Source organism: Dermacentor variabilis, chromosome 7, assembly GCF_050947875.1.
Source record: "Dermacentor variabilis isolate Ectoservices chromosome 7, ASM5094787v1, whole genome shotgun sequence".
NCBI lineage: Eukaryota > Metazoa > Arthropoda > Arachnida > Ixodida > Ixodidae > Dermacentor > Dermacentor variabilis.
This window is the reverse complement of record NC_134574.1, coordinates 165,123,960-165,150,701: the sequence shown is the minus strand read 5'-3', so window position 1 is coordinate 165,150,701 and position 26,742 is coordinate 165,123,960. Positions and strand designations below refer to the sequence as shown.

Here is a 26,742-nt window from a genome sequence, read left to right as displayed (position 1 = left end):
CCTCACAGCTGGTTCTCGATCGGAATGTCCGCATAGACTATATTATTAAGATAGCGATTGTATACACACTCAAAGCGAATTTCTGCCGTCGGCGTCGCCGTAAGGTGCAGTATATATTTAGTTATAAGTATGCGTTATCGGTATACGCAGATTATATTGCCACACCGTTCTATTACCAAAGTTGCTCATACCAGCTAGGTTTTACATTCCTGAAAAAATAATTCCTCAGAATTTTGAGAAAAGCATCCCACAAACAAATATTTTGAAGCAAAACGCCGACAGCGCATGTTTTTTTTTTAATCTTAAGCCTGCTCAGACTTAAATATTAAATGTACTAAACAATAACAGAGGTGAAACCTGTAAATGGTGTAATTTTATTGTTGCGGCTGTGCACTGCCTGCGGGTTCGGCCCTGGAAAGAGGTTTGAAAAATACCCGATACGGAAAAGCGATGGTAAAGTCGCTGAGAAAGACGGGCTTTAATTATTAAACATAAATGATATTGTCCGACGGCAGGATTCAAACAGGGGACCCCCAACACAACAGCTTGTTTTTACTTAGTCACCTTAGGTTTACTTCAGTTCTTACTGGCCACTGCAGCCACGAGTCTCACACATCGCGTAATACTATATAACATGTTGCTATCGCATTCATCGTTTTGACCGTATGGCAAAACCGTGATATCTTTTTTTGTGTGTGCTTGTTACTTTTGAAAGTACAGCGCGTCGATATTTTTTTCTTGATACAGTTTTTTTTTTCGTTATTCATGCCTGAGTATTGAATTTGGAATTTCGCGCTAAAGACGACTTGTGCCCATTTTTCTACATTTTCAATTAAGCCAAAGGCGGAAGCGTACGCGAGTGCACTTGGTGCGGCTGTTGTCGTTTCATAACACAATCGTACACGTGCGGTGGGATTGATCATCTATATACACGGTTCACTGTGGTACTGAAGAAAACCTGTATGCCTGAAATGCCCTGTTTCCATAGTCCTATATGGTCACATAGGATCCTGTATGAAAACCCGTAAGACTACACCGGATTGTGGAACGGGGTATATGCGTGCAACACAAGCAGGCTTATAACACCTCATAGCATAGTAAATGAAAGTCGCAGTTTTGTCCGAAGTTCGGATAGCAGTTTTAAAGGCCGCAGAAACTTGTAAACATTCGCTGACTAAATTAACAAACACGGTGTAAGCGCGCGCTATACGGTAACGCTATGGCGCTCACCGTTTCGGCCAACTGCACGTATACGCCGGTAAACCTTGCGCATGCGCAGTCGACGGCAGGTGGTACCGGTGAGAGAAAGATTTGCTGACGGGGAAGGGGAACGCCTGCTGACCGCACCGCACAACAGCTGAACATAACGTCGGTCATATAACACGGGGACAGAGGCGGAAGGTCATGTGCGTTAAAGACAACCCGTCGCTATAGGTGCCAGGTGCGGCGTCAGTACTGCACGCAACATTCGGCAAGTGTTGCATGCGCACCCCGCATCACACACGCGTATGCACACCGGGACAACGCGTGTTGCGCATTGCGAGCGTTTTTTTTCCTGTTGTCACATATACGCTGCACCTGTGGACCCGCCGTTGTCTGCGCACAGTCGTGGAAATCGCGTCATCGTACAATGGGCCTTCGGCTGAAGAAATGCGTCACTGCGCCGTCCAGAGAAGCAAGTGTACGCAGTTGGTCGTCGCTGTATACATCCTGCATATATAGGGGGATGCCCACTCACCGTCGGCGTCACTGAAAACAATGTGGCCCCGGCGTAACAACACGAGGCGGTATGGGTCTTCGAGAAGAGTTTGGAAAATCGACAATCTGCCACGGTGGCTTTGGCGTTGCGCTGCTGAGCACGAGGTCGCGGGATCGAATCCCGGCCGTGGTGTCCGCCTTTCGACGGGGGCGGAATGCAAGAACGCGCTTGCATTGCATGGGTGTTCGTCGAAAAACACTCAAGGCACAGTCGTCGTTTACCCGGAGTCCCCTATACTATTACGGCATACCTCATAATCAGGCAGTGGTTTTAGCAAGTGATACTCAAGAATGTAGTTTTCTTTTATTGATATATACGTTCAGAAACACACGAACAGTACACACCAGGAAGTGATATGCCGCCCGCAGTCTGCTATATAGGAAACAAATATCGAAGTTCACTGAAGTATACAATCTATTCCAGCGAGCAAAATCTTTCTCGCGCTTATATACAAAAATCATGCAGGCGCGATTCGTCCCCTCCTAGTCGATGTATATGCGCAATCACCCGGTTTAAGAGAAAGCTTTACGACTTCCCTTTACGATTTCCCTATTCCCTACAGATTTTCCTATTCAAGTACACGAGGAACGCAAAAGCATCCTCATTGGGCAACAGCTGAATCGATCTGAAGAAAATGTGTTGCATTTAGCATAGAAAGGTGAATTCTACCAAAGGAAGCAAAATTTTCATTTAGGGCCTCCATATTTTTAGAAAAATTCTCGAATATTTGCAAGCTTAAATAAAATTGACGACGAAGTTTGCAAAACCAAAACGCTGCGCCAAAAACCGCTATCGCAGTTCTGTGAACTGCATCTGTTCCAACATAAAACGGACAAATCACAGTCTACGTAAAGCTACTACAATGATCGCAATGGTTTTACGAAAATTCTATATTTCAGTGCAACCTATAACGTATCAATTTCGGCCGCTTCAGATGTCTCAAAGGCGCGCTATACAGAACTGTGACGTCACTTTCTATTGGTGAGTTAGAGTTGTAAATTTTATCCCTAAGTTATTTTCACATTACCAACATTTTTTTTTATATAACCGCGATTTCTTAAATAAATAAATAAATAAAATCGTCGGCCCTTCCAACTATAGCTCACTGTAGAACGCTACCTGTGTGCAAGATTTGAGCGCGAACAAGCAATTGGTTTAACAGTGAGTGTGTTGCGTAGTGCATGCAGATAAGCGGTGGACCATTAGAGTTACACAACGGGTGCCAAGGGAAGGGAAGCGCAGTCGAGGACGGCAAACAATTGGGAACTATATAGGAAATTTGCAGGGGCCAAGTTGGAATCAGCTAGCGCAAGACAGGGGTGTCCGGAGATCGCTGGGACAGCTGCCTTCGTCCTGGCGCAGTGGACATAAAAATAGACTGATGATGATGCGTGCGTACGCGGTAGTGAGAGCACATCGTCTGCGTCATTGCGCCATAGAAAAACACTGTCGAAGCAGCTGGCCGATTTTTTTTTTTTTTTTTTTTTTGTCTCACGTGTCGATAGGTGCACAAGCAAGGCACGTGCTGCAGAAAGGAAAGAAACAAAGAAGACAGACGCTGCTATTGTTACCGAGCGCGCAGCACGGGATGTCGGCAAAATGACGAATTTAGAAGAGAGAGAGAGAGAGAGAGAGAGAGAGGGAGGAACATGCCGTCGTCTTTCATCCAGACGTCAGCGCCCGCATAAATGCGCGTATACAGACATACATTTCCAGTGAAAAACGAGCGAGGCATATACCGGAAAGGACACACTCGTCACCACGCGGTGTATATTTATCACAAGCGCGTTCGTATAGCGTGCTATTATTAGCGCATATACACGCACTGTCGCAAGCACTTCGCGCGGACTAGTATATAACAAGAACAGGCAAAGAAAAAATAAGTTTCCGGGAAGAAATAAGCAGGCGGTTCACCTAGATTCAACTAGTGGAACTGAAGGTCGAAGAATAAAGCAGCGTTGGATGTTACCACGACCTATAACGCCACGTAATGTCGGTATACGAGAATAGGGAAGTGGGCACAGCCGTCTGTACGAAGCACATACACTTCTCACAGGTATACTTAGTATTCTAGAAGAGTAATGTAATCTGACGTTCTCTTTAGCGTATCTTTAACTATAGATGCATTTATTATCACATTAATCATAATAATAGCAATTTAAAAACAAAACTCGCATCCAGGAAAGCGTAACTGCGGTAAACGTCGTCACTCGCATTCCACTTTGACAGCACGGACTTGGAACTGTAGTGCGCCCTGGCTTTGTGACGTCACAGCTGCGCGGTGTTTGCGCTAGGCAGGAAGCGCGGCCCCTGGCGCATTGTTATAACGCCCTTTCATGGACAGTTTCAAAGATGCATCGGCACATTTAGTCGACACATTCGCGAAGGAAGCGCGAAAAAATAACGTCGTTTCAATGCGACGGCCGTATACGACGTGACACCGATAACTGTGTATACACAGTCGTAAATATACACACGGAATAGCGCGTTCGCGGCAGGTGCAGCGGATGGAATGAAAACAGGAAAATGCGCGGCGTGCTTTTACGCATGCGCTGGTGGAGTTTTATTGCACGCGTTGTGTATATGTGCGTGCATCGGAACTTACCCGAGCAGGGGTGCACTTCTGGATCAGGTCAGTCGAAGGGGGGGGGGTGCAGGACGGGGGTGAATGTATTACGGTTTCCTTATATATATATATATATATATATATATATATATATATATATATATATATATATATATATATATATATATATATATATATATATATACTGTGTGCGTGTGTGTGTGTGTGGGACTCAGCGCCGGGTTCCTTCGTGCGATGGACCTGGTAGCATTGTTTAATTTCGACCTACAGAGTATATTGACAGTGAACGCACCTCTGTAATGCGTAATAAAATACTGCGTCACGGATAAAACATGTAGTGCATATAGTGTCGGCTCACAGGAATCCCTAAAGCGCACAGACTTCTTAATGGAAGGGACCACGGTATTCAACGGCTTCTTTTAATTTCATAATCTTCTTGTTTGAATTATTTCTCGAGCAAGGTGCGCTAAGGCATTCATTTTAATTATGTTTGCACAATCCAAATTCAGTGTGGACCTGCAGGATATTGTCCAAACTGAATTTGTTTCAGTTATTTACATATTCTCTTCTGTGCACATACATTGGTATGATATACAGTAAACTCTCAGTTGTACGAACGTCGGTTTATCGAATATTTCAGAATAACGAACTTTTTAAAAATCCCCGGCAGTTTTCTTATAGATTCTATGCAAAAGTGTTTCACTTAAACGAATTTCGGAACAGTCAATATTTCAGTTTAACGAACTCGCTCAGAGGACCAAGGCTTATTTTTACGATCAGAACCGATGCCCGCCCTCCTCAAACTGCCGCTCCAGCGGCAATGTAAAGTCGCTGGCGCTACAGCGCCCCTGGGGCAAAGCGGCGGCGCGGAAAACGAACGGCAACGAGACATGGCCTCCGAGATCGCCCGCACAAAACGAGCAAGCATGTAATCTCGAAGGCCATGAACAAAGTAACATCGCTGGCGCTTACAACGCCGCCAGAGCAAAGCGGCGATCTGTCACACCACAAACCACGTGGTGTGTGTTTTTTTCTGACCGGCTAGTCGTGGTAGCCTAGTCGTGGCATGGTCGTCGTCTCTTTCTTTCGAAAAAGAGACGATGAAGAGACGAAGAAGATGCAACTACCGAGCCAGTTTCAAGCCCTCTAGCTGAGATTGTAGGGTACATTGGAAAGTTGAGAGACTTTGTGTCAACAGCAAGCTGTGCCAGAAGAAGTGTACAAAAACATTGACTCTTTGGACAGTTTTGTTACTTCCTGTGCTTTAAAAGTACAAGTGCAGGAGAAGATAACAGATTTTTTTTCTAAGTGAGAAAGGCAGCATTATAACTATTATGAACCTTGTACTTGTTGATATGTACAAACTCCATTTCACACATTTCTAACACTATAGATGCCGTGTCTTTTGCTCCATGAATTGCACTTCAAACTTTTGACTATGTATGCCATGTCTTATGTTGGTTTAGTGAATATTTAGTTTAGTGAACTTTCAGTTAAGTGAACTATTTCCTTCGGTCCCTTGAAGTTCACTTAAGTGAGAGTTCACTGTATATTGTAAATTACGCGATTCTCCGTAAGGTGCTAGATGTCTCCTATTTTCCATGGTTATACATTTACATTTATAAACGTTAGCGGTACTTATATATTATTATTTTGAAGATGTCTATTTTGACAGTACCATGCGCGACTTCCAGTAATAAATCAAACGAGCATGAATCATATTCTTTTTGTGCACTGCCATTGTCGCGCACATAAGGTGTAGCGTGAGAGGCCAGATAAACAGTGAGTAAGGCTTCACACTGTTTCTTTTTTCTCTCGACAGCCTGAGTTTATTTCTTGGAACAGGAACAAAGATGAACTAGATTGAACAACACACGCGCCAGTTGCAAGTTCGCTATGAAAAGAGGAAACGCCTGGGCATTTCTTGCCGCTGAAGCGCCAATACTCGCCCAACTTGTGCGCTCACGGTTGGTTAACTCGGCGATCGGTTCACTCTTCAACCGTGCAGGTGACGCAACTATTCGGGCCCGAATAGAGTTGCGTATACTGTATATGTAAGGGTTGTTCGTTTACGGGTAAAACCCGATTTTTTACACCCCGAACGTGTTTCAGGAGAATCGGGTTTCATTTCTCCCCGAATGAACCTTCCAGTAGCGATTTGCACAATCGTACGCTGACGGGCAACCGTTCTCTCCGGGCACTCCGGGCAATATAAGCAAGCGGGCGCATTCTCACCCTGCCGTTTGGAGAGTAGATACCCTGGCTTTCCAGCGCTGCACTTTTTTATCTCGATTTTTCGACAGGTCCCCGTGAGTTCGTACGTGTCCGCCACCCTCTACTCCCCCCCCCCCCCCAAAGAAAAAGAAGAAGAAGAAGAAAGGATTGCAAAGGAAAGGGGCAAACACATTCGAAGCTGACCACGCTGGTAGCACATGGCTGCCAGTCAGGGAGTAACAAATTTAGGACGAAAAAGAAAGCGGCGCTTCGCCTACTGCAGATTAGTCTCGGGTACGTGCAGCTGCTGCCGTGGCTTTCGTGCGAAAGGAACGAGTGACGAGTCGGTGGGGCAGGGTTTGGGCGACGAAGATGATTCGTGCGCGGGATTTTTTTACCAGCGAGGCCGCCAGCACCTATTATGACTTTTCTTCAGCCAGCCTCCGTCACTGTGAGTCGGCCTTGTTGAGGGCCACGTAGCGTTCTGCTTTACGCAACTTGTGATATCCCTTTTCGGCTGCCCACAAAGAAAGGGAAAGAAGCCACTGCACTCAAAATTCTGCTTTGACAGGAACAGCAAGATGCCGACAATGGTGGAATTTGTTCCGATTCGAAGGAATTCAAGAAAGGGTCACGTTTTAGTGTGGTGGGGAAAGGGCGGGGGGAAGAGAAATACAAAGGAGAGAATGTGACCAGCAAGCGATAGGTGGTTGGTCTGGTTTTCCTGCAGGTTTTCTCGACTAATTCGAAGCACTGCTAACAAAGAACTTATCAGCCACCTGGACAGAAGGAACTGGCGCTGAGGTGAATCATGCATATGATTGGTTTAGAGTGCGAACTCTAACCAATGAGACGCGTAATCGCCATCGGCACTCCCCATTACCACAGAGCGACTGCTGAGCGCAAAGCCACCGTCGCGAACATAAGGCTCCAGTACGCGGCACGGGTAAATTCAGCATAGAGATGGGAAGGAAACGACAGACATTGTGCGACTGGTGTAAACAGCGTGAATATCTCCAGGTCGCAACGAAACTCAGCGAAAGCAGCTGCGCGTTAGTGTGCGAATAGTGCAACACCGAGATGGTCACCGATCCAGCGAAGAAGCCCTACGACCGAATTCGCGAGCATCTAGCGTCACCTCGTCATAAGAAGTTGAAGATGTCGACCCAAGAAGCTGAGAAAGGGGGAACATCTCAGCAGGCACTCTTTGATATGTCCTGTGGACAACGTCCGAAAGAAATTGAAGCGGACGGCGTAATCCATGACTTCGTGCCCTAGCGTACTGTGGGACCAGCATGCACCAGGCGGACGGACCTCTTGGGGCCTTCGTACGCAAATACTGCAAGGCCGCGAAGACCGTGCCAACAGGACAACGACTTCGGCTGAAATACCTGAAAGAAGCTTTTGACAAAGACGTGGTGAAAATCCGCGATGATATGCGAGATGTGAAAGTGAGTGTCATCGTCGACGAATCCCCAGACATCACTGGAGTGCCTATACCATCAGCACTCTCCTGCGCTTCTATTGCCAAAAAACCGGGAAGCAGGTTGTTTTGGTCGACTTCGACAGAGTAAATGCTTCGAAGAGCTACACGGTGGCCAGCGTAGTCGGCAAGGCTCTCCTCACTGTAGGCAAAAGTGGAAGGACGTTGTGCCTGTAGCCACAGACTCGGCGGAGTACATGCGAAAAATAGTACGAGAAATCTGTCAAGCTGTAGGAATCCAAATCTTGCATGTGAAAGGTTTAGCTTACGTGGCTCATGCTAGTGTTGACCATGCCATTCCTTTACCATGCATGTCAACAGTTCGATCCGTAGTGATCGAGTCTGGAGCGTTATGTAAGCACGCTAACAAGCTCTACCAGAAGTACACCGGAATTTGTGCTTCTAATGGCGTCTTTGGACCTGATGTTAAGAAGCCATCTTCTGTTGTCTCTAATAGATGGCAAAGCTTCTAGAAAGCGCTTGTGGTTGTCATAGAACTGGGGAGCTCGTTAACGGAACTTGCTGAAAGCTCGCACGAGCAGCAAAGCGGAACCTATTCGAGCGATACCTTCTGAAAAAGAAGTTGTTTATGCGAAGACAATCCTGATGAGGGACACGCTCGGCCCCCTTTTAGACGCCCAGAAAACGCTTGAAAGCGGAAAACTTCTGATGCCCAGCTTTGGTCACCTGGTAAACGTCAAGCTGCAGACTTGTCAGCAAGCTTTCAACGATGATCGGTAAAAGCGATCGGGCCAGAGCTGTTTTGTATATGTTACTCAAGAGCAGCGCCACATTAGTAAAGACATGTTGTGAAGAGTTTTGCAAGAAACTCGCCATAAAATGGCACTGCACTGTTGAAGGAAACGTATCAGACAAAGACGAAAATCAGCTAACTTTGTGGAAGTTGGGAGCCGTCTTGGATCCATTTCAGAAGGGTCTGTTGGGGCTGTCATTTGATAAATACTGAGCTCTGTTCATGTCCGTAACCGACGATGTATACAGATTCATTAGAATGACAGAAAGCTGAGCTAGTTGGTAAGGATTCATTATGAAAATTGATGTACATCACTTATGATGTAGATTCGCTTCACGACGAGTTCAACCAGTACTTGCTGTAAGCAAGCCCCAGAAACACAGCTGTCGTACTCATTGAGTATTGGCATGACTCTACCGCTCGCTGCTCCAGGCTGGCAAATGCTGCACCGACATTGTTATGCCTCGCTAATGGAAGCTGTGATGTCCGGAGAACTTTCTCCCAGCTGAGATACGTTCAACGACCGGACAGGTCTCGAATTGAGACCTACATGTTGCGCATGCAGATAACGTATGTAAAACAAAAGTGTGTGATAAATCGATGACCAGCTTTTCGTGAAAGATAATGTTGAACTTCTTAGACGTTATCAATGCTTTTTACTGTCATCATTACTGATTTATTTCCAAACAAACGCCAAATTTCGGAGAGCATTTGCTAGAAAACCCTGATGCCCCCCCGGTTACCCCCAGCTTGAAGCGAGCACCAATTTTAACGCGGCAGGGTTAAGAAGCCCCGTGATACCTTCTCATAAAATAAACTGTATTACTTGGTACAGCTGTAGGTTTAACCCCCCCCCCCCCAAAAAAAAAAAAAACGTATTTCGGAATGGTTTCACAAAAAGCAAGATTTTTCTACCCGATTATCAGTTTAAAATATGGCACCCGATTGTGTGTTCGATCTTCATAAACTCTCTCTCTCTCTTCTCCCCTCCCCCCCATAAACTAACCTCCCTGCCTTTCCTACATATCCTTGCTCTGTCTGTCTGCCTCTCCACATGGGGAACGCGCGTGCCGTTACATCACAGCGAAACGATCCTGTTCGCGGTAACGCTTACTCATTGTCATCGAATGCACTATATTACGCGTAAAGGGGGCCGCTTCCCGACTCTTCATATACAACGCCGTCCGCTTGGCACAGCGTTAATCAAAAGGACAGCAAGCCGCGCGTCGCTATCGACGCGATAAGCGCCCGCGCAGAAACGGCTCGGTCGGAACCACGTCGCGACACCCGCAGAGGTGGGAAGGTCGAGACCATGAACGATCACCGAGGCATTCGTTTGCGTCACCCACCGCTATACCAAGAGTCCTGACGCGGCGCGGCATTTCGGTGCAGACACCCAACTGTATGAGGCGAAATTTCGTAACTCTCTCTCTTTCTCTTCGCGCTTCGACAGGCTCGGAAGCCGCCACGCTTCCGTTATCGCATGCAGGGGTCGCCCACGCAGAGAGTCGGGCCACAAAGTAACATAACCAAGGGGAGAACGTCCTTACGAAATAGGGCCCCTGGCAATGTGCACTGGCGAACAGCTTTAATAGCGAGATTTCTTGCTTTCTACCCATACGCGCTTTTTTACTTGCATGCAGTCCGCATTTTGGCTGACTGACTGACCGACTGAGATTTTTTTTTACGTTTTTAAAGTAACGTCCCGAATCTACGAGCCGGGCTTTCTTCTGATAATCACGTCTTTTGTCTATGACTTAGCACACGGGTTCCTAAATGCCTAAGGAAAAAAATTCCTGCCCTATAAATCCGACTCCCATTCATAGACGTAATACGCGTACACACAAATAGGACTGAGAGATGCAAGTCACAGTCAATGAATTAAGACTCACCTTGTCTCCGGCCACGTCCGATGTCCTGGTGGCCGGCCGGGAGGACAGGTCGCCGTCCTTGATTTTCATCACGGGGCCGCTCTAGGACGCCAGCCTATAGCCAGCCTGCCTCCTGCGAGAGAACAATTGAGGACACCAGTTCAGCCAAAACGGTTCCCCCGAAGACACAACGTGTCAACGGATTAGGCATACGCACACTATATATACACGAGCAGTCCTCCTGTGTACAACACACCCAGCGAGTGGAGCTATATACGCAGCTGCAGAGTTCTTCCTCGTATTCTGAGGTGCGCTATACGCGCGTGATTGGAACCCCCAAACGACACAAACAGGAATACGAGTATGGCTCTTTTACACGAGGCACACTCGTTGAAATCGGAGAACGTGACGGCTGCGCGCGCGGTGGAAGAGTACCAAAGCTCCTGTTATTCTCGAGAAATAAAAGGATATGTCAATGACTGTCGAAGGAGGAACAGAGCCGCGCGGACTATGCACACAAAACCTCAGAGGCGAGGGCGCGGAAGGCGGCACGGATCGGAAGGGATCTATAAACAGCTCGCGAGTTCGTATGGCACATAGTGACAGGTAATAATTGAGCCGGTTCGAAAATCGATTACGCCCCTGAGCAGTCTTCGGGTCTTGAGAGAGAGGATATACGACAGGGTGAACACTGTGGAATACTGTCGGTTTTGCAATGCGAGTGGAGGCGCGTCACAACACCCTCACACATCACGCGTGTGCTCATGCACGAATAGGCGTCCGCGCGCCCGCTTACATGTGGCGGATTTTCTGGAAACCGTTGTTGCGTTTCATCTTTCCCGTACGCTCGAATGCTCGGACAGATACGGAAGGGCTAAAGGCTTACTGCATCAGGTAAAAATTTGGAGGACGCTTCAGCTTCACCTTTGAGAGTGGAACGCGATTGGCTAGCATTCAAGGATCCGTGACCTCTTGTCACGCTTCCCGGCAACCGCAGCTTTCTTGCGGATGCGCGGAGACGAGCGCCATCTGGATGGTGTCGTTGCAAGTAACCGAGCGGGCCGCGCCGCTCTATGAATGGTAGAAACGCTGGAAAAGGGGTTTGCGTTTGAGTTTCCGCGAAACAGAATTATGTTTTCTGGTTTATTCAAATTACAATCCGACGCTATCGTGTCTGTAGGTTGTGTTCAGGTCATACTTTACTATCCTTCTGACGCATTTTACGTTGAGGAATTCAATTAGTTCAGTAACGCCTCTTCGCCACGTGGAGGGCCTGCTTGGTTGCGGTTCGGAATGACTTTTCGCGAAACGACGTCCGACAGTGACACTGGAGTCTTTTTTTTTTTTTTTTGCGCTATCACGTTAATAGCTTTAGAAGCAGCCAAGGAAAAGATCCGAAGGTCTTACACCTTTGTCACACTCACGCCTTCAACGAGCGTTCAAACCACCCAAGGCAATCGGAATCTACAAGTCCCATTGGCTCACTTCCGTGAGCTTGCGCAATGGAGCCGATAGGGCTCGTGGGTTTCAATAGCGTTTCAGCTGTCTTTTAATCTGTGCCTCTGACGGGACGCAAGAACTGAAAAGTCTGTTTGGGAGAGGAGCCGCAAGGGGGCGCCGAGCAGCGCAGTACTGCTTGCATCGCGCTCTGCGTTTCGATGTGTTTTTTTGGTAGACTAGTGCTTCCGCCCACGGTACCGAGATACCAGTCGACTCGTGAGGATACAAGGAACACGGGTGTGCTACCCACTTGGCCCTCGGTGACACTCGTGAAGCCCAGCGATCCTACAAAGCCGGACTACGGGGCAGCGTCGATAACCCCGACGCCAGCTCAGCGCAGCAGCCGGTGCTGCTCCGACGCGTGAGGAACGCGAACGGCAGCAACCGTTCTGCCTGGGCATGGCCACGGGAACGCTTAGCGAACTTCAAACGACGACGAGAATGCAAGGTGAGACAACGCCAGCAGAGAACATGGATGTAACAAATGTAGACAGAACAGAAGACGGCATAACAGGCTCTGCTCGCCACAACGCCGGGGAACGCCAGCGGACGGACGACGACTGGCAGACAGTCCTGACACTACGGCAAAAGAAGCAGCAGGCTCGAGAGCGCAAGCGACAAACGGACTCAACGGGCAGCACTAACCCGGCGAAACTAAGGAAACGACGAAGAGGTATACCCAAACTTCCTCCTCTTCCTAAGGATGACTTCAAGATAGTTATCCGACCACACCAGGGACTGCCTTTGAAGACTATCAGCACGCCGGCCCTCGCCGAAGCGATCGTCACGGCCTGTGACTACCAAATAAGAGGTGAGCAATTTTTGCTCCGTATAAAGGCCGGCTCCAATATCGCCATACTTTCGACATCGAGTCAGGAAGTCGCGGAGCAGGCACGCCGAGTCCACTCCCTCACTATCAACGGACGTTCGCATGACGTTAACGTATACGCTGCCACCGGAGAGGAAGCTATCCGAGGAGTTATACACGGACTTCCACCCCGAACGCCACCGGAGACCATCATAGCAAACATACGTATACGGACTCAAGGCGTCGAACTTATCCAAGCAAGAATGATCGGAGAAACAAAGAGTGCCGCCCTTACTTTCTGTGGCCCGTCACTACCTCGGGTGGTGTACTACAACGGAGGCGAACTCCTGTGTCATCCTTACCGTGCTACTGTTCAGGTGTGCAAAACGTGCCATGGAAAAGGTCATCGGACAGACGTCTGTCCACAGCCTGACCTGCGAGTGTGCCGAATTTGTGGACTCAGAAACCCAGTGGACGGACACCCGTGTGAACCAAAGTGTGCCTCGTGTGAGGGTGCCCACGTCACCGGGGACCGCAGCTGCCAACGACGCCTCAAGCAACCGAAAAAACCTCAAGTCAGAAAGAGCACTGACAAGTGCAATGAAGGGCAGAAAAAACCTCGCTGGTTCGTCTCAGAGGATGAGGAATCGGACTACACAAACGGCCATAGGAGCGACCAACGCGACCGACAGGGAAGGACGAGATCGCCATCTCCACACCGACTGGACGCTCGGTCCAGATCAGCGTCACCTCACCGGAGCATATCCCGCTCTCGAGCACGAGAGCGCGTCCAGGGAGGAGAAGCAAGGCAGACGCAACGATCATCCAGAGAAGCACCGAAGGCGGCCTGCGTTCTGACAAATCCACAGGTAAGCTGGGCAGCGGTCGCGTCCTCCACAACCAAACCTATCACACAAAACGACGAATACAAGAAAATAGTTGCCGAAAACAGGCAACTTAAGGCAAGCTTGGATAGCATGAAAAATCAACTTGAAACACTTAAACGACAAATGGCAAGCATGATGACGCACGGAGGAACCCATAAGACAAACGCACCCGCACAACTGTCCAACACACAGACGAATCCAACACAGACCAAACCACTATCACAAACGCAGCCTATAGCACAGATGCCTACACCCATCACTCATCTGGAAGGGAAACTAGATAATATGTGCGCACAAATGCAATTATTTTTTGCAGAGCTTCACAATCTTAAGCGGTATGTCGACGACTCGCTCAAAGGAGCCAAAAAAACGCGAAAACGTCGTAGCAGCCTTAGCCCGGAGAACCGAGATCCAAAGGTCACCGTAACCACGGACACAGAACATTTCGAGAGCCCATACTCTGGCTAACTCCACACCTACACGCCAAGAGAATCTCGCAATTTGGCAGTGGAACTGCCGATCACTACATAACAAACATGCTGCACTTACACAATATATCAAGGCGGCGCTCGTCCCACCTGACATTATTTGTCTTCAGGAAGTGGGGAAAATGCGGATACCTATTGGGGGCTACCGTTTTTACAGCGATTCGAACTACCCTGAAGTGGCAGCATTGGCCCGCAAGGACCTCACAATCACTGTCGCCATAGCACCTGGCGTAGAAATCCACCACCAAATACTCACCATTTGGCCAGTTAAGAAGGGTCGTCCAAAGTGCCTGATAACCAACGTATATAGCCCACCTAGGGATAAGAAGGCCGATTTCTCATTAATTTTAAGTCACGTATCTACCTTGCTCTCAACGAAAGACCGACTAATCTTTCTCGGAGACTTTAACGCTTGGCACTCCGCATGGGGTTATCAACGTGACACCGCCAAGGGCTTCAATCTACTCCGAGAAACTCAGTCCCACGAACTTGTACTGATTACGCAGCCAGGCACTCCTACAAGGATAGGAAACAGCGTTGCCCGGGACACCACGCCAGACCTTACGTTTGTCAACAACGAGACGGGGGTCACCTGGTGTAACCTGGACGAAACGCTAGGTAGTGATCACTATCTATTGTGTGTCAATGTTAACACAGCTAAAGTTCGACAGCCCCTAGGGGTGGCCAGGCTCACTGATTGGAAAAGGTACAGAGAACGACACCAGGCTGCTTCCTCATTTCCAGCCACGGCCGCAGGTTGGACAGCTTTCCTCAAGGAGGCCCATGCTGCCACCACGAGAGAGATCAAGACCACAACGGAAGCACCGGCAGTAGACAGCCATCTCGCCCACCTCTGGGAGGCCCACAGAAGCCTCACGAAACGCTGGAAGCGGCAGCGGCGTAATCGCAAACTTCGGCGCCGAATAGCCCTGCTGGCAAACGAAGCTAACACCTATGCGAAGGATCTGAATAATCAAAATTGGCGCAGCTTCTGCGACTCTCTCAGAGGTACCCTCAGCACCAAGAAGACCTGGGCCATTCTTCGGTGCATGTTAGACCCAACTAGCACGCGCACCGAGACGTCTAACATCATGCGGCGGCTGCTAGGAGAATACAAGGGCTCAGAACAAGAACTACTCGAGCACCTAAAACGCACCTACACCGGCGCTGCCCAGACATCTTCAAGCGTTATGAGAGAATACAAAGGACAGGATAACTTGAGCTTGGACGCCCCCATCACCTTCTCGGAGCTGTACGCAGCAGCACAAACCTTCAAGAAGAACACGGCTCCTGGACCCGACCAAATCACCAACGCAATGCTGCGCAACCTTAGTGACGTAGCCCTACAGCACTTAGTCGACTTCTTCAATGAACAGGTCTGGCGACCGGATGGAAGACTACCGCGAGAATGGAAGCAGGCAGACATCGTGCTTATACCAAAACCGGGCAAGCCGCGCGAGCTCAACCATCTCAGGCCCATATCGCTCACGTCTTGCATGGGCAAGCTCTTTGAACGAGTAATTCTAACCCGACTCGAAGCCCACATCGAACGAAACTCACTCTTCCCTGAATCCATGTTCGGTTTCCGCAGGCGAATCTGTGCACAGGACATCTTTCTTCTATTAAGAGATGAGGTGCTCGATCCTCCTCCGGGCAGCATGGACAGAATCCTGCTAGCACTCGACGTCCATAAGGCATTTGATAACATCTCACACACTGCAATACTAGACGGACTACGAGATGTCGGGTGTGGAGAAAGAGTATTTCATTACGTTCAAGACTTCCTGAGCAGCCGCTCCGCGAAAATAGGACTAGGTTCAGCACGTTCTGTTCTGTATCGCTTACCAGATAAGGGCACTCCTCAAGGATCCATATTGTCACCACTTCTTTTTAACGTCGGCTTACGTAGAATGGCCCTGGACTTACAGAAGAACCGGGACCTTGGCTGCGCCATATATGCAGACGACATTACACTCTGGGCCTGCAAAGGGTCCTACGGAAACCGACAAGACACGCTTCAACAGGCCATCAGCACCATTGAAAACTATATGAGGCGAGCAGGCATGAGGTGCACTCCAGCGAAATCGGAGTATATTCATATTAGACCTAGACATACCCAAGCGACGAGGGCTCCGGATCTGCAGCTCACCTTAGAGGGAGAGCCCATCAAGAGGGCATCCCACCTGCGCGTACTGGGAATGTGCATTCAAGAAACGGGCAGCGTTAGCATAGCGCTCTCCAATCTCAGACGCTCTGTTCGGAGCGTAACTGGGCTTATTAGCAGAGTTGCACGCAGCCGAGAAGGCATGAGCGAAGCAGACACCATGCAACTAGTAAACGCCTTCGTCATTAGTCGTCTAACGTACGCCCTGCCTTTCCAAACCACGCGGCGTCACGACATCGAACATGCGGATAAGCTCATAAGAATTGCCTGTAAAGCAGCACTCGGCCTGCCTGAAAGCACAAGCACGATCCGACTGACCGAATTAGGAATGATGAACACTTTCGAGGAATATGCAGCGGCCACCCTAATGGCGCAGCGTGAACGGCTAAACACGACACCTCAGGGGCGCTCGGTTTTACAAAGACTTAACTATCCACTGACACCACAATATTGTGGCGATGAAACAATCCTACTGCCATCTGAAATCCGAGAGCGGATCCACGTGGCGCCGATCCCCCGTCACATGCACCCAGTCCATCATGCGGCACGGAGACGCGCGCGGGCAGCCACCTTACTAAGGCGGCGAAGCGACCCGGATACTTACTTTACAGACGCGAGTTCATATCACAAGAATCCAGGCACCCTCAATACATTTGCAGCAGTCGTGACTAGCCAAGGACGAACAACCGTAGCAGCATCTATACACACGAAATCGGTTGCAACGGCCGAAGCTGTGGCCATAGCCCTTGCTATACGCGCCGCGGAAGCTAAGGGCCAATCGGCCTACGTGCTGACAGACTCGCAGGACGCCTGCCGCCTCTTCCTTGGGGGGGCTTTACCGGGCTGCGTCTTCCGCATCCTAGGAACGAACCTCACCATGGATCATTGCGTGACCTGGTGCCCGGCGCACACAGGGATAGCGGGGAACGAACGGGCGGACCGCTTGGCTCGAGGCATGACAGGCCGAGCCGCGGGCCACACCGCCCGGGAGAACACCTCGACACCCGGTGCGCCAAGAGAAATCCTCGAGTTACAACGGCTCAGTAGGCGAACCAAAGCCCTTCCTCACCCAGACCTAGACAGGAGGCAAGCACGGGACTGGCGCCGCCTGCAAACAAACACTTTCCCACATTTATACAGGCTACACAAAATGTACCCAGACAAATACAGCAACACATGCCCGTGGTGCGAAGGAACACCGACATTGGAACACATAACATTCCAGTGCGCGTCACGTCCGGCGGCTGCCACCTCGCCGCTGCTAGACAACGCGACTCGCGGAAGTGGAATTGGGAAGCCAACTGGCGACCCTTGACCAGGCCCGGCGAACCGCTGTAACCAGTGGGGCCCTGGAGGAGGGGCTCCACCCACTATAACCAAACAGTCTCCTTTAAAATAAACGTTTACTCTCTCTCTCTCTCTCTGTTTGGGACGCCAGAAGCCGGGCGGCTTGCGTACACGCGAGTGAAACGCAACCGTCTGTGCTAGCCTATAGGACGGAGGTATAGCAGCGCGCGTAATATTGGTCGAGAAGCCTGGTATAGAATAATCGTTGCAAGACGCGCTTCGCGGTGAACGAGGCGGTCAGGAACAAAGACCGACGCGAAAGTAGTTCGCTCTACTGCCGCAAGCGCCAAGCGAGCCACATCGTCTTGTACGCATATGAAAGAGGAGACGAGCTAATAAGACCCGCGCATCTTTCGAGCGAGGTCGGCCGTCGACGCGCGAAGCATTCGAACATTTTCCACAACTAATACTACGCGCTAAACACTTCTGGTGTTACTAGGCGTAAACTGCATGGACTACATAGCTGTGGCCGCCACCGGTCAGCAGTACCGTTGCAGTTTATTATTATTATTATTATTTTTTCCCTGTCAGTCGCGCGGCTGGAAGCTGTCCGAAGTATAGTCCCCTCCTCCGTGGCAGAGCAGGGCTCGACGCCGACTCGATGCGAAGGGGTCCCTGAAGGCTGGCTCGAAATACGGTATAACGTTGGCAATAATGCATCAGCGGGGGCCACGTGGCTACTGCACTGGCCGACCTAAAACACAAAGCGATTGGGGGCAAGTCGACTGCTGCGTGGGAAACTGCCGAACGAGTCAAGCGCTCGTCACGATCTCTCTGCAGCGCGGAGAAAAGAAAACTGGGTCCGTTTTCGTCACACGGGGACGAAATGACGTCGCCGGCTACACGCACACAGGAAGGGGGCTGCCCGCGGGGAGAGTTCCCACACGGTGCCGCTTCGCCGCGACGATGACGACGCGACGAGGACTCGTACGCTCGCTGACGCCACAGCTATATAGCGGCTCGGCACAGCGGAGAGAGGCGAAAATAAACGAAAGAAAGAAAGAAAGAGTGCGGGGTACCAGGGAGCTAGGCCCCCCGACAGAGAAGACCTTCGCCATTGACCTCGTTAAACGCTCTTCGCTCACAGCGCACGTGCCTGACGTAAGGGCCCACCGCAATCCACGCTCGCGGTCTATAATAAATTTTGAGAGAGAGAGAATAGAGAGAGAGAGAGAGAGAGAGAGAGAGAGAGAGATTCATATACAAATATATAGACACACACAGACGCATTGCCTCCCTCCAACGAAGGATGCGTCGGATGTCACGGTTTCAGTGTCAAACGGCTGTTGTCCCCCACCCCGCATCTTCCGCTGTTCCTAGATGTTTTTTTTTTTTTCGGCACCAGGTTGCAGAGCTGCTCTTACGGCTAACGCAGAGTGAGCCACACAGAAATCGGCGCAAAAAATGATGTTCCGTTGACTTATTCGTGACTTCGGTACATACTCTCTGCCGAGACGCAATCGGACATCGAGGGTGATTTTGACGAGGACAGCGGTGCCACGTGCAAAGCCTCCGGAATTTCGTTAGCGACGGCGCTGTGCATGCGCGCAGGGCGATTAACAACGTAGGCGCAAGTTGAGCGCACACTCGACGTTTCGTAATCTGCGCCCGAGCGCGTTCGCCGAGGAACTTTCGCTAATTCCACGACTACATCACAATCATCATCATCATCATCATCATCATCATCATCATCATGGCTACACCCACTGCAGGGCAAAGGCCTCTCCCATACTTCTCCACCTACCCCGGTCATGTGCTAATCGTGGCCATTTTGTCCCTGCAAACTACTTCTTCTCATGCATCCGTCCACCGAACTTTCTGCCGGCCCCTACATGCTACGCTTCCATTCTCTTGGAATCCAGTCCGTAACCCTTAACGTCCGTAGCCCGTAACGACTACATACATGCGCACTAAAAAGAGAAAAGAACGCATCCGCGTACCGGCGCCGCTCGGATTACAACCGCGGACAAACTGCGTCGGTGGTGTCACTGCTATAGCAGCAGGCGTCATCTTTACACCGGCCACGTCGGGCAACCCGTCCGACGTGAGCGCGCTACTCGATTCTTCTTGCGAGCACCAGATCCGGATTCTCGCCGGTCACCCGATACAAAGGAGAAGTTCGCATACATCGTCATCATCATCATCATAAGCGTGAGCACACACACACGCATGTGCAGGTGTCGATATATTACGCGAACGTCAAGCTTCAGCGTCAAGTGCATCAGCCCTGCACCGAGAACCTCGATAAAACATTTCACTCCCTCCCTCCTCGATGCGCGCGGTACTGCAGTCCGTCCGTGTTTTGCGACGCCGCGCTCGCACAACCAGCGCGCTTCGTAATTGCGCGGTTGAGGTGACCTCCCCGGAGAGACAGTTACTGCGCTGCTGTAACTTGACTTCCTCTTTCATCAACAATCTCCATCTCTCAGCGGATTCCTTTTCACCAGACGAATACGCAAAACAAGTAACAAGAAGGGAAAGTGATAGAAAATCACCGCCCAAGCACTCCGCACAGATGGTTAACCAGCCAAGCTGAAATGTGCGGCCCCGGTGTTTATCACTGGGTTAATCCCGACGGTTCATTAAACGACGGCTTGGTAGGCTGCCGGATCCTCGGTACGCAGTTGCTGCTTGTGCTCGGCTGCAGGAGCCTGTTCTTGTGCCCGGGCTGCAACATCGGCACGGCGTAGACGAGCTCGTTTTCAGTTTTGCTCGCGGCTTTGCTAGTCGAAAGCTGCCTGCTCCTCAGGAGTACGTATGACGCGTGGCCTACCCTTTTCGCAGCCAGAGAGCAACTACTGCGCGCGCGCGCTCTCGGCCGCTCTGCGACGGAGAGCAACGACGTCACTACTGGCGCAGACAATCGCGCGCCTCTTTCTCCTTTATTTTTTTCCACGCATGCGCATGGGGTTGCGCAGGAAGAGTTTTGGGCGTACAGGCGACAGACGGACAGATGGACGAATCTGCTGGAAATATGCAGCTTCACTGTAAAATACCCATTTTCACGATATATGTAAACAAAACGTTGTACATGAAAACAAGAACGCTCCCATTTTAAAGTGCTGCAGCCGAACTTTGGCACGCAAAAAGGACACGGTACCGAGTAATTCTATATTGATAGGTGCCCGCAGATTCCCGAGAACATTACCGACTTACATTTATATCCGCCACAAAATTGTCACCTGCCGCGGCGGCTTGGCGGCTATCGCGTTGTGCTGCTAACCCCGAGGTCGAGGGTTCGATTCCCGGCCGCCGCGACCACATTCCGATGGGGGCGGAATGCAAAAACGCTGGTGTATTGCACGTAATACACAACCCCATGGTGGTCGAAATAGATCCAAACTACGGCAAGCCTCATAACCAGATCGCGGTTCTGGCACGTCAAACTACACAACTGAATTTTAAATGTTTGTCTCAGACTCACAGTTACATGCGGCGAAACGCTATATCTCTGTTGGCTGGTTCTTAACAGAAATAACAGCGCGATAAGGTAAGCTATGGTAAGCGCCCACCGCGCCGATTTGGTCGTCCCGATAAACGAACAACTGCAAACAGTGTGGCGGTTCGGTTTCGTGTGGTTTCGACGAACACTTATCAGCAGCGCGAGTTCATAATGCCCGGCTGTTGACCTGCGAGCTATGGTCGAAAGAGCCGCCCCGCTGCGCAAGAACAAACCGGACAACAGAGTGACGTCATGGAATGTGTGCACTGATCTGGTTATATAACAGCCACACAAGAACGGCGGAGTGCTCATTTAAAAATCGTCTTACTGGTTCATCTATCACAACGAGCCGTGTGGACGTGCACTATGACCGTCTGAGATTTCTTGCGGCTATGATATGTCGCGTGAAAAGAACGAACCCGCTATAGCCGTTTAAGCACTAACGTGTTCATTGCTCATTTCATTTGCGTCTCCCCGATGCTAACAACCAAGATAGAGCCATGATGCAGAACACACAGACTCCAGAGAGGAAGAGAGTTATTCCTTCCTTACACTGGTTATTTCGTTGTAGAAAAGTTCGACCATACATATAATGCGGCACGGTGCGCACCAACGTTGGTGCGTACCGTGCCGGCACAGCAACAGGCAAGATGACAGCGTTAAGCGGTGAAGGATACTGAGAAACATAACTGTTCGAAACGGAATACACATGAACAAAACGCATAATAGCCTGGGTGAACCCTACAGGCTTACAGGAGGAATTACCATTGCGTTAACAGCGGTAGTAGCGGGCCGTTACCGACACCGCCAAGAAATAACCGCGCATGCGTAGGCGCTCGCAATAACGAGCGCGCGCAGTCTTCACGCGACAGATAACGGCGACGACGGCGCTGTAGGCCTTCCGTGTTTCGAATTCTACAGGGTGCGAACAAAATCACATTCCGGCGCTCCAAGATGTGCTCCCCGTTCGCCTAGCAGAATTCGCTATTACAGCAGGAGACAGCTCACTTATCGAAAGAACAGGCCGCCTTGAACAGTCGTTGCGGGCGCCGCTGCGCAGAACGGCAGAAGCGAGCGCGATGCCCGCTGGTCGGGCTTCGTGGCAGAGCAGCGGCGCCTTGCCGGAAAGAGAGCGTCACGCCTCGCTCAGCGGGGGGCGGCGGCCTCGATGCCGGACAAGGTCGTGCGTGAGCCCGTCGCCCTGTTCCGACCGGCTCCCTCGCTTCCTCGACGAGCAGCTAGCCCCCACGGCTGGCGCTGCGGCTTCCCAGTGGAAGAAAAAAAAAAAAAATAGGAAGGGCTCGCTTCCTCCTCGGAAAGAAACAGAGCGGAGCCTTTCCCTCTCTCTTCTCCCGAGTCGCTCTCCAACCGCACTCTGACCTCTTCTTCATCGCGAGCACCCAAGAGCTGCAGCGCGGCTGCACCGCCCGGCGACGCGACGGGAGCCCAGCGCCGAGAGTCTCTGTGCCTCGAGCTACCGCGTTGTTTGCCTCAGAGATCCGAGGGTCAGAACGCTGAGCACCAGGCCGTCGGCACTTGTCAACGAGCGACGGCTCCTCTTCACAACAAGCTCCTCAGTCCAACACCGGTGCCGAAATCGGGCGGCGCCATACTTGTTTCAGGCCACCGAACCTCAGGCACACGGGGTCAGGCGGTTCCCATAGCTGACATGGACAACGACATTTTTTGCCCGTGGCAACCGGCACACGTGACGTTTGGGTGAAGGTAAAGGTCGAGTGAACGAATGAACGCTAAAGTAGGGCTGCTAATGCACCTCGATAGGTCAACTAGTCCCGTTACGCCGACTAAAGCGTAATTTCGAGCTAGCTGGTGTCGCTTGTTTCTAAAATCGTCGCTTATCTAGTGGCGCCGTCGGTGTACCCATTATGCCGACGATACGATCTTCTCCGAGATTCCGAGTATAGCTGGCGAGCCCACTGCAGCAATGAGCGGCTGGCACTCAAACGCCAGTTATTTGTTTGTGCTTGCATAAAGGAGAGATAGAGAGAGGATGGAGACGTTAAGAGACAGCAAGGCATTGTTTGGGATCGGACTGCTGGTACGATCTGTTGGGAACTCGGCGCTGACGCCCGTGGTTGTACCTGGGTCGCAAGCCCCAAGGGTAGCGTTGGCCTGGCGGCCTGGGGTACAACTGGAAGCATCCGAAGGTCCCGGCAAAGCATGAGTCGACTGGTAACAACGAAACAACTTGTTTATTTTAACATCGCAAAGAGTTGGCGGTCAGGTTTGACCGTAGTAGAGAGACGGGAGAGCACTTCACTCAACAGAAGAAATCGGAGCCCTCCTTTTGGCGTCCGGGGGCAGCTGTTTTTATACTCTCGCAGTTGAGGGCAAGAAGGAACCCCTCAAAAGACGAGCACGTGAATGTACAATGGGCTAATGGTGACGCACACTGTCGTAGCGATGCCGTAGCACCATGCCGAGCACGATCTCGTAGCACCCTGTCGTGGCGCTGCCGGTCGGACACAATGACTGTAATGAGAGGATGGTCCCTGCTTTGGCATCGCCTGTTTCGGGCACAATGACTGGAACGAGATCCCTGCTTTGGCATCACCTGTTTCGGGCACAATGACTGGAATGAGATCCCTGCTTTGGCATCGCCTGTTTCGGGCACAATGACTGGAATGCGAGGATGATCCCTAGGCGGTCGCATCGCCGCAGTCGCGCCTGGAAACACCTGGCGATGAGTGTTGCGGCGACGACGATCGGGCCAAAATGTCTGCCGCCCCGCCGCAGTCGCGCCGGCAAAACCACGTGTCGCAGGCGAAACGCAACAGACCGCCCCGCCGGGGGAAGGAGATCCCGATGGACAGGGGACTGCATCCGCTGTCCGGAGGGATGTCGCTCGATGATGCTCATAACCGAAGTCGGGCGTCCCTCGACGTTTCTTGAGCGCAGCGCACAGAGAAGGCCTCGTTCTCTCGTTCAGGTTCGCACGGGACACTGCAAAGTGACTTCGGGAGAGTTCACATTTTTGTTCACGTTCCCGGCAAGCGTTAGAACTACGCTGAAACTCAACCGCTCAGTCAGCAAGCACGGCACAACCCTCACTAAGCCCTGCCAGGCTCTTTCCCCTTGTTATACCACTGCCTAGTTCCTTACAGTAGTCTAGCATCACTCAGAACGCGTCCACAAATTGAAAAATTGCACTAGAAAGCATATCATCACTTTGAAACACTAAACAAAAGCAATATGTTAAAAAAAAATCCTGCCTCAGGAAGAAAACATCAGTAACAAACAATTTTGAGGCTGATTCCTACGTTAGGGGCTTCGACTTAAGCCATCGGCGTTACCGTTGAGACTCCCCTTTTTGTAACGCACCTCAAAGAAATATTGTTGTAAAGCGAGGCTCCAGCGCAGGAGGCGGCCATTTTTGGGAGAGATGGTCTGCAGCCATTGGAGAGGGCAGTGATCCGTCTCAATGATAAACCTCGAGCCGGCTAGATAGCATGACAATTTCTGAACGGCCCACACGAGACATGCACACTCCTTCTCGGTGGCGCTATACGCCTGCTCACGACTGGTCAGCTTACGACTAGCATACAGGACGGGGTGTTCTACTTCTCCATTTTCCCGTTGGCACAGTACAACGCCCATGCCTCGCTCACTAGCATCGCACTGAACAATGAACCCTTTTGTATAGTCTGGCGATCGTAGCACAGGCTGGCTTGTTAGGGCACTCTTTAGGGCGCTAAAAGCTCTTTCCTTGGTCTCGTCCCAGACGACTGTTTGAGGCTCTGTCTTTCTTAGAGCATCCGTCAGGGGAGCCGCGATATCAGAGTACCTAGGGATGTACCTCTGATAGTAGCCGGCGACACCCAAGAACGACCGAATATCGGTCTTGGTGCGCGGTTGCGGAAAGTCTCGCACAGCGGCCACTTTTATTTCAGAGGGGCGGCGACGACCCTGACCAATCACGTGACCGAGGTAGACAACCTCGGCCTGTGCTATCTGGCACTTAGGAGCCTTGACTGTCAAGCCCGCTTCGCGCAGGCGGGTTAGCACTGCCCGCAAGTGTGTCATATGCTCAGACCAGGATGCGGAGAATATCGCTACGTCGTCTAGATACGGTAAAGCGAATTCTTGCTGTCCCCGCAACACTTTATCCATGAGACTTGAAAAACAGTATGGCGCGTTCTTCAAACCAAAACTCAACACTTTAGGACGGAATGTTCCCATTGGTGAAATGAACGCCGCATACCTACTAGCCTCTTCTGTAAGTGGAACCTGCCAATAACCCCTGACAAGATCTAGGGTGGAAATAAACTGAGCGCTACTAACTTTCTCAAGGCGCTCCTCGATGTTAGGGATCGGATAAATTTGATCCTTAGTGATGGAATTAAGCCTGCGGTAGTCGACGCAAGGACGAGGTTCCTTGCCCGGTACCTCAACTAAAATCAAAGGGGAGGTATAATCATTCTCACCTGCCTCAATAACACCGAGCTGTAGCATTTTCTTTACCTCAGCCTCCATAATATCGCTCTGGCGGGGTGACACCCGATACGCCTTGGATCGTACTGGCTCTGGGGAGGTAAGTTCTATATCATGAGTAAGTACCGAAGTCCTACCAGGCCTCTCAGAGAACAGACCTTGAAACTCTTGTAATAGCTGGTGTAGTTCGGTTTTCTGCTCAGGCGACAGCGGTGCTTTACTGATAAGGTCACTAATGACTTGACCGGTGTCTTCCCTGTTCGTCACTGAGCCTAGTCCTGGAAGCTCGACCGGAAGCTCTTCAGGAACGTTTACCATCATGCACACCACTGCTTCCCTTTGTCTATAAGGTTTGAGCAGATTACAGTGGTAAACTTGCTGTGCTTTCCGCTTTCCTGGCAGACTTACCACGTAGTTAACGTCCGACAGTTTCTGAACAATTCGTGCTGGGCCCTCCCACTGCACGTCTAGTTTGTTGTTTAGCGATGTGCGCAATATCATGACCTCATCGCCAACCTCAAAACGACGGGCCCTGGCTGTCCGATCATAATAAACCTTGGCCCTCTGCTGGGCCTTTGTCATTGCTTCACCTGACAACTCCTGTGCCCTTCTTAAGCGTTCGAGGAGCTTAAGTACGTACTCCACCACGACTGGGTCGTCGCCCCTACCTTCCCATGATTCTCGAAGCATGCGAAGCGGAGATCGAAGCGAGCGACCGTACACCAGTTCAGCTGGCGAAAACCCCGTAGCCGCATGCGGCGCGGTCCTTAAAGCAAACATCACCCCAGGCAGACACAGCTCCCAGTCAGTTTGATGTTCAAAACACAAGGCTCTCAACACGCGCTTCATGACGGAGTGGAGCTTCTCAACGGAATTCGACTGTGGGTGGTACACTGAGCTGTGTAACAGCTTTACCCCACACCTTTCGAGAAAAGTTGTCGTCAAAGCGCTAGTAAACACTGTGCCCTGATCTGATTGGATTTCCG

The 26,742-nt window shown here is 50.7% G+C and overlaps 1 protein-coding gene across 18 annotated transcripts in view; it reads right to left on the bottom strand.

Moving 5' to 3' along the window:
* The window catches only part of LOC142588429 (MAP/microtubule affinity-regulating kinase 3-like), a 164,209-nt gene that overhangs the window by 73,611 nt on the left and 63,856 nt on the right, over nucleotides 1-26,742 (bottom strand). For 15 of the 18 annotated variants that reach the window (XM_075700132.1, XM_075700135.1, XM_075700134.1 and 12 more), the window contains exon 1: nucleotides 1,231-1,380. In XM_075700132.1, coding sequence (XP_075556247.1) covers nucleotides 1,231-1,377 — 147 coding nt within the window. In that variant the 5' untranslated portion in view covers nucleotides 1,378-1,380. Of the gene's footprint in view, nucleotides 1-1,230; nucleotides 1,381-10,689; nucleotides 10,802-26,742 lie in introns of those variants that run through there. The other 3 variants (XM_075700142.1, XM_075700143.1, XM_075700146.1) reach the window with 1 other exon arrangement.